The 7,762-nt window shown below is 38.2% G+C and overlaps 3 protein-coding genes across 3 annotated transcripts; 2 read left to right on the forward strand and 1 right to left on the reverse strand.

Annotated features, from left to right (window-relative positions):
- Positions 1 to 1,336: 1,336 nt before the first annotated feature.
- LOC131801910 (zinc finger protein 182-like) lies at positions 1,337 to 3,349 on the forward strand. The gene is made up of 3 exons (XM_059121008.1): positions 1,337 to 1,775; positions 1,841 to 2,790; positions 2,849 to 3,349. Exons 1-3 carry the CDS (start codon positions 1,449 to 1,451, stop codon positions 3,318 to 3,320), a joined length of 1,749 nt encoding a protein of 582 aa, XP_058976991.1. The 5' UTR covers positions 1,337 to 1,448; the 3' UTR covers positions 3,321 to 3,349.
- Positions 3,313 to 4,546, reverse strand: LOC101888463 (adenosine deaminase-like protein). The gene has a single exon (XM_005178497.4). It carries the CDS (start codon positions 4,352 to 4,354, stop codon positions 3,329 to 3,331), a length of 1,026 nt encoding a protein of 341 aa, XP_005178554.1. The 5' UTR covers positions 4,355 to 4,546; the 3' UTR covers positions 3,313 to 3,328.
- Positions 4,547 to 5,016: 470 nt separating this feature from the next.
- On the forward strand, positions 5,017 to 7,662 carry LOC131801911 (probable cleavage and polyadenylation specificity factor subunit 2). The gene is made up of 4 exons (XM_059121009.1): positions 5,017 to 5,277; positions 5,339 to 6,262; positions 6,321 to 7,032; positions 7,086 to 7,662. The coding sequence occupies exons 1-4, from the start codon at positions 5,129 to 5,131 to the stop codon at positions 7,557 to 7,559; spliced, it is 2,259 nt and encodes a 752-aa protein (XP_058976992.1). The 5' UTR covers positions 5,017 to 5,128; the 3' UTR covers positions 7,560 to 7,662.
- Positions 7,663 to 7,762: the final 100 nt, after the last annotated feature.

The following is a 7,762-nucleotide window of genomic DNA, read 5'->3' on the forward strand; positions in this document are numbered from 1 at the left end:
TTTTTTATAAAAACAAATAAAATGTATTAATGAAAACAAAACAAAAAAAATCACAAATACTCTATATATACATATATGTATTATTGACGAAAATAAACGGTACTTGTATATTTATAAAAAAACTTATATTATCCTAACATCATTTTGAATGTTGTGGGTCATCATGGCATAATAAGTTGAAAAAAATCTAAGACAGCGCGTTCTTTTGCAAGAAAAGCTACAAGGTCCTGTTTTTAAAAATTTTAATAAAAAGTAACTTTTTTCACAAAATACGAAGTTTACAAGAATAAAAATATTGTATCGTGGCGCTGCCAACTGCCAAAATAACAAAACACAACTATACTTCAACTAAAGTAGAGTACAGAAAATCGATCAGCTTGACAACTGATTTTCTTATAGAAGAATATAGGTAGATGCATCAACGCTTGGGAACATTGATATGTCAACATTTTTAAAATGTTTTTTTTTCGAAAATAAGTAATTTTTTGTATTTTTTCTTATACGACGCCAATCGGAGGTTGTTAGATATGAGAATTTCAACAACTCTTACAAATTTCAATAATTTTTCATTAAAAATTTTTAGTTTCAAAATTAGTTTGACAGTTCATTGTTCCAGCAGCTGTAAACATTTTTCCATTTACTGCAGTTCTGGAACAGACCATTTTACAGCACGCGTGTTTTCCAACGTCAAATTCTTTGTTATAGAAAAATTATACGTGGTTAAAAATTTGTATGTAAACGTACGTTTACCCACAAAATTAAGGTTTTTCATGGCTCTACCTCGTCAACCCTACTTTAAAAGTGTCAAGAACATGGAATGGTAGAGGCTAGACACATTGCTTTATGGAAAAAAGTTTATGTGAGAAATATATAGAGACGCTGCTAACATCCGAAACATGATAGCATAATAACAACACAATTACAGAGCAGAACTTTGAAAAAAAAAAACTGTTAAAATTCACTTAACATAGGTAAGTCTGTTTGTATATTTTGAAACTGGTTTTAATTTTGCATTAAGATATCCCAAATACTGAATGCTGTCCAAAACAAACATAAAATTACTTTGTCATGTGAACCTACCATCAATTGATTTGTCGCTCGTTTAAAGTGAATAACAGACCTTTCAATGGACGAAATGCGTTTCTAATGCCCTGTACAGCAAATTTTTATCGATCTTCTAGAACCCTACTGAATAATTATTTTTTGATTTTCACGTTTCTCACGCATCGCTTCGTTCACTAGCCTTCTTTATAACTGTGACGGCGTTTTCTTAAAATTTAAATGGCTTTGTAATCCGTGTGTACTCACGACTGGTCAGAACCACATTAAAAACAAAAAATATAAATAATAAATATTGCCATATGAACACGTTAAAAAAAGTTAACGGCGTCAAAATGACTACCTAAAGCCGGCCTCGAGTTGAAGGAACTTACTCCCCGGTTCATTTAATGAATGTAGCCAGCGGTTCGATTTCCTCATGTCTCATTCGTAAACAACAGAGGTCCCTCGGGGATTTTGCTTTCTCGTTCTTTTTTATCGGGCATTTCATTTTGATTTCTTATTTGTTCCGTTGGGGACGTCCCACGTTTCCCAGGCGCTCATTCGATTTGCTCTTCAAAGTCCATTCAATTTGCGGTTTAATTATGCTTAGCATAAATGAATTAACATGTAGAGTTTGTCTGCATGAACAGCAGGTGCTAATCAATGTCTTCGATGAGCTAGAAGACTTGGAAACTAGTCTTAGCTCGTTGCTTGAAAAATGTGGTGGCATACAGGTGGGTTGTTGTCATTTCAGCTTGTGGAGGAATGTGAGGCGACTACAACATATTTCCCATTTTAGGTTGAAAACGATGATATATTTCCGAAATATCTCTGTGAAGAATGTACCCGAGAACTTTTAATTTCGGCTAAATTTCGAGATAAATGTGCCAAATCAAAGGAAGTCTATGAAGGACTTTTGAAGGAGGGTAACGTTAATAATAACAATGAAGACGATTTAGAAGAAAATGAAAGCTGCAAGGAACAGAATATGGCCTATTCCACAGAGGAGCCGAAGGAAAACAATTTTGAAATGACCGAGGCTGACCATGAGGAAACCAATGGCGATTTGTCAACCTTGATTAATCCAGACAACTTGGAGGAGCCCATTATTGAGGAAGAAGTTGTGGATGTTGAACAATTCACACATCAATCCGAGGAAATTATACAGGAAGTAGAAGAACATAATGATGAAGTTGTTAATACCTTTGAAAATCCCGATGATATGGTGATAGAAGAAAATACCCCTAGCATTAGTTATGAGCCAAATACGAATGATTTCGAAGTTCACATAGACCTCTCAAATAGTGCATTCATTAAGTCAATGCCCATCAGAGTGAAAAAGCAAAAATCCTATACATGTGATATTTGTGGAGCGGCATTTGTTCAGTCGATTAATCTGCGTAAGCATCTACAAAAAACACATGCGCTCACACAATGTTATGCGTGTACGATATGTGATCATTGGTTCTCATCGGAAATGGGATTATTGCAACATGCCAAAGATTGTAAGGAGCCGTGTTCCGATGAAGAGCTAAGCAGTGAGGAAAAGGGGAGAAAAGTACAAAAATCGAATCTGAGCAATGAGCATATAGAAAACGACAGAAGATGTGTTTATTGTGAGCGAGTGTTTCAAACCCCTTTTGCTCTGCGAATGCATTTGCGAACACACACTGGCGAGAGGCCCTTTCAATGTCAGTATTGCGATAAATCATTCAAAACCCAGTCGTCACTGAATTCCCATGTTAAAAGGTAAACGATTTTGAGATTGAACTCATTTTAAGCATACACTAATGAGATATATTCACAGACACATAGGCCAAGCAGATTTTGTGTGTTCGATTTGTGGCAAAGCATTTTATGAACGGGGCAATCTAGATGTCCACATGCTGACACATACCGGAGAGAGGCCTCACTCTTGTACTGTGTGCCAGAAAAAGTTTACGCGGGTATTTCTGCTGGAATTGCACATGAGAACACATACCGGCGAAAAGCCATATCCTTGTAGTTTTTGCGACAAAAGTTTTCGTCAAAGATCCGACTGGAAAAACCATCTAACCACCCACACTGGAGCAAAGAAACACAAATGCCAGTTTTGTCCGAAGAGTTATATGAAAAGAGCATCTCTTGAGCAGCATATGCGAACGCATTCGATACTGCAAATTGATGCGGATAATTTAATTGAGCAGTCTGCTGGGGTAGCTGGTCTCTCTGGCGACATGGACGTTTTCGGCGATTTTATAGAAAATGAAGAAGATTTTCAAACAAACGAAGTGACATAATAAAGGCTTTATTCCGTATTATCTGCAAAGTATTTGTCAATTCTTTGGCGTAAATCAGTTTTCTCAACGTCATCACAAAATGCAGCTGCTATGGCATTTTTACACAAGTCATGAATATTGTTTTTCTTCAATGAAAACACCGTAGAAGCTATGGCAAATTCTTGACTAAGCGTGCTATCAAATACCCCACAATCATCGGTGCAAATGACGCTGCGTATGCCATTATCATGTAGTCGTTTAAAATGATGCATATCATAGTCCTTTACTGTTCCACACTTAACGTTGCTGGTCAGGCAACATTCTATGGTAATATTTTGTTCTTTACATTGCTCCATTTGTTTGAGGGTTAGATATGTGCCATGGCCACATCTATCGAATTGAAAATCCAACATCTCCTGGGCTTCCTCTTCATTGTCTATTTCAGCACAATGTAAGGCTAGGTGTAAATCTGCCTTTTTGGCCTTTTCCAATGATGGAAGGAAATCTTTAAAGTGACCCTTAGCCGGGTTACCACTCAGATCCATTCCCCTAACAATGGTGGGATATTGACTCTTCATTTCAATGGCCAAATTTACAATTTCTTCGGCCGCATCTACCCCTTGGGATCGGTCAATGGAGATTAATAGTTTTACAATTATCTCACCATAACTTTCTCGGGATGCTTGTATTGCCTCCAAAATAGTTTCCAAATACTCTCTGCGTGTCATGTGCTCATTGTTTTTGGGAGTTGTTCTCAGTTCCAAGTAGATAACATTATCGCGGGCAAAGTCTCGTATGACCATTTGCGTGGCTAATTGAAGACCTTTTCTGCTGGATGTTAGCTCATGCATAAATGCAAATTTTTGAAAACATTTCGATAGCTTATCAGCGTCCATATCTTCTGGAAATGTTGTAAATTCTTGAATGCGTTTTAAAAAATCCGAACTGTTTTCTCCATACAGCTGTAGTCCTAGTTCACGAATTGAATCCATTTTCAATGAGCCATTTAAATGAGCATGAAGCTCAATTTTGGGCATGTTTTCAAAAAAGTCCATCTTGCAGAGAGATCTAGATTATGCTGATTTTCTATCTTTTCCGGAATATATCAGTCAAAGTTGATTTTCTAAATTATCTCCATTGAGATCCCCTCATCCCAGGCGCCAAACAACTAATCCAGGGATTTATAGACTGAAAAGCGGTTAGGGATTTATAAATCGATTTCCGTTCGTATGCCAGCTATTTTACAAGAACGTGAAGACAACGTGAATTTTAACAAATTAGGACAAATATTATATTCATCTTTATTGTCTTATTGCTTTAGACAATGCGATGTACTCCGTCATTGCAAATTAAATCCATAAGTTGTGGAATTTAGTGTTTTTACAACCAAATTGTTGAATGGGACTATGTGAGCTAGTTCTTTTAGTCAGTCTTTCTCTATGCGATATTCCATGGAAACCAATGAACTAGTTGCAATTTTTGCAATGTAAATGAAATGAAACCACAACAAAACCATTCGAAATTGGAAGTAACTATTTTAATGAATATGTAGGATTGCAATGGAGAAAAAAGGGCCACTCCCGCCTTTATCCCACAACTTATTAAAAAAAGTTTTGTTGTCCGAAAGACATAACCACGTAACGTAATATAGCATGGCTTAATATGCCATCTTACGACACGTTGTTCACTAACACGCACAAAGAGCGATCTGACGTTTCTCTCTTTCCAAATGCCGCATTCATTTGTTTACTTTTTACTTTCGCACAAAATTTATTAAAATCAGAAATTTAATGATTTCTCCATAAAAGAGGACGAAAACATCCAACAAAATGACTTCTATCATTAAATTACACACCGTTTCGGGGGCCATGGACGAGACGCCCCCATGTTATATCCTGCAAATTGATGAAGTCAAAATCATGCTCGACTGTGGCTGGGATGAAAAGTTTGATGCAAATTTTATCAAGGAAGTAAAGAGGTAGGATCAGCATATGGATGTAATTCGTTAACCATTAACAATTGACCTATCTCTCTTCCAGACATGTCCATAGCATTGATGCAGTGCTGCTTTCCCATCCGGATGTGTATCACCTGGGTGCCTTGCCATATTTGGTGGGAAAATTGGGTCTGAATTGTCCGATTTATGCCACCATACCCGTACATAAAATGGGACAAATGTTTATGTATGATCTGTACATGTCCCATTTTAACATGTATGATTTCGATTTGTTCTCGCTGGACGATGTGGATGCAGCATTTGATAAAATTATTCAATTGAAATATAACCAAACGGTATCGCTGAAAGGCAAAGCCTATGGAATTGCAATTACCCCTTTGCCTGCTGGTCACATGATTGGTGGTACCATATGGAAGATCCTCAAGGTGGGCGAAGAGGATATTGTCTATGCCACGGATTTCAATCACAAAAAAGAACGTCATCTCAATGGCTGTGAATTGGAGAGGCTGCAAAGACCTTCATTGCTGATAACTGATGCCTTTAATGCGCTGTATCAACAGGCACGGCGCAGGGCAAGAGATGAAAAACTTATGACCAATATTTTACAGACTTTGAGGGGAAATGGAAATGTCCTAATTGCTGTTGATACGGCGGGTAGGGTACTGGAATTGGCTCACATGTTGGATCAGTTGTGGAAAAATAAAGAATCTGGCCTTATGGCCTATACCCTGGCATTGTTGAATAATTTCTCTTATAATGTTATTGAATTCGCCAAATCCCAGATAGAATGGATGAGTGATAAATTGATGAAGACATTTGAGGGGGCTCGCAATAATCCCTTTCAATTTAAACACATGCAGCTGTGTCATAGTTTGGCGGAGCTGGCATTACTGCCCGGACCAAAGGTTGTGCTGGCCAGTGAACCGGACATGGAAAGTGGTTTCACAAGGGAGCTGTTTGTACAATGGGCTGGGAATCCCAATAACAGCATTATTTTTACCTCACGGTAAGTGGACATGGGAGAACCCATACTTTTGAGCCTATTTTAATGTTTTATGTTTCAGCACCTCTCTGGGAACCCTGGCCATGGATTTGGTAGACAATCACACTCCAGGCCGTAAAATAGAACTGGACATTAGAAGACGCGTCGAATTGGAGGGTGCCGAACTTGAAGAGTATTTGCGCATTCAAGGAGAAAAAGTCAATCGTTTGATAGTCAAACAAGATGTTGATGAGGAGAGCAGCTCCGATTCGGATGATGACATCGAAATGAGCATTATAACGGGGAAACATGATATTGTGATAAGGCCGGAGGGTAAACAACACACAGGATTCTTTAAGTCCAACAAGAGGCATCATGTCATGTTCCCCTTCCACGAAGAGAAAATTAAATGTGATGAGTATGGGGAAATTATTAATTTAGAGGATTATCGTATTGCCGATATGGCATACGATGTCAATATGGAGGAGTCGAATAAGGAAAATGTCAAGAAAGAAGATGTGAAGGGAGAAAAATCCATAACAGATGATGATGTCCAGTTGCTAGAAAAGCCCACCAAGTGTATTGTGCAACGCAAAACCATAGAGATAAATGCCCAAATACAACGCATCGATTTTGAGGGGAGATCGGATGGAGAATCTATGCTAAAAATTCTCTCACAATTAAGGCCCAGACGTGTCATTGTGGTGCATGGCGTGGAGGAGGCCACAATGGCCGTGGCCAGGCATTGTGAACAAAATATTGGCGCCCGGGTGTTTGCACCACACAAGGGGGAGGTAAGTGCAATAATTCAATTCCATACTCTTTTCCAAAAATCCATATTTTTCAGACTGTAGATGTCACAACGGAGACGCACATTTATCAAGTCCGCCTAACCGAGGGCCTTGTGGCCCAATTGCAATTCCAAAAAGGCAAAGATGCCGAGGTGGCATGGATTGATGCCCGCATTGGTATGCGTACCCAAGCCATTGATGCGGCTGCCACCAATCAAAACAATGAAGCCGATAATGATGTCACCGAAACTACGACAGAGGAGAGAACCCTCACACTGGAATCATTGGAAACTGATGAGATACCTGTACACAATTCCGTCTTAATTAATGAATTGAAATTGTCCGATTTCAAACAGATCCTTATGCGTAACAATATCAATTCGGAATTTTCCGGTGGTGTGCTGTGGTGCTCCAACGGTTCGTTGGCCTTGCGTCGCATTGATACGGGTAAAGTGACAATGGAGGGTTGTCTATCGGAGGAATATTATAAGATACGTGAGCTGTTGTACGAACAATATGCTATTGTTTAAGGAAATATATTTTAATGGGAAAAGTCTTTGTTCTAAGAAGAAACGAAGAAGATTTTATTTTCGATGGGAAGAATAAAACAACTTGGGTAAATTAAGTTCAAATAATGAAAATAATGTCTGGTAAATAATTTTTCAAAGGCAAATAGTCTAAAAAATAAAGCATATTTTAAGGCTGGTGTCATACGTCTAGCAGAGACGCAAAC

Source organism: Musca domestica, unplaced genomic scaffold, assembly GCF_030504385.1.
Source record: "Musca domestica strain aabys unplaced genomic scaffold, Musca_domestica.polishedcontigs.V.1.1 180, whole genome shotgun sequence".
In the NCBI taxonomy this organism is placed as follows: Eukaryota; Metazoa; Arthropoda; class Insecta; order Diptera; family Muscidae; genus Musca; species Musca domestica.

What these genes read in the sequence shown, in the direction of transcription:
- LOC131801910 (XM_059121008.1), top strand. Translation starts at nt 1,449, where the DNA reads ATGAATGTAGCCAGCGGTTCGATTTCCTCATGTCTCATTCGTAAACAA. An exon ending in AAAAATGTGGTGGCATACAG is followed by an intron (nt 1,776 to 1,840) that starts GTGGGTTGTTGT and finishes TTCCCATTTTAG; the next exon opens with GTTGAAAACGATGATATATT. An exon ending in CTGAATTCCCATGTTAAAAG is followed by an intron (nt 2,791 to 2,848) that starts GTAAACGATTTT and finishes ATATATTCACAG; the next exon opens with ACACATAGGCCAAGCAGATT.
- LOC101888463 (XM_005178497.4), bottom strand. Translation starts at nt 4,354, where the DNA reads ATGGACTTTTTTGAAAACATGCCCAAAATTGAGCTTCATGCTCATTTA.
- LOC131801911 (XM_059121009.1), top strand. Translation starts at nt 5,129, where the DNA reads ATGACTTCTATCATTAAATTACACACCGTTTCGGGGGCCATGGACGAG. An exon ending in TTTATCAAGGAAGTAAAGAG is followed by an intron (nt 5,278 to 5,338) that starts GTAGGATCAGCA and finishes TCTCTCTTCCAG; the next exon opens with ACATGTCCATAGCATTGATG. An exon ending in TTGCACCACACAAGGGGGAG is followed by an intron (nt 7,033 to 7,085) that starts GTAAGTGCAATA and finishes CATATTTTTCAG; the next exon opens with ACTGTAGATGTCACAACGGA.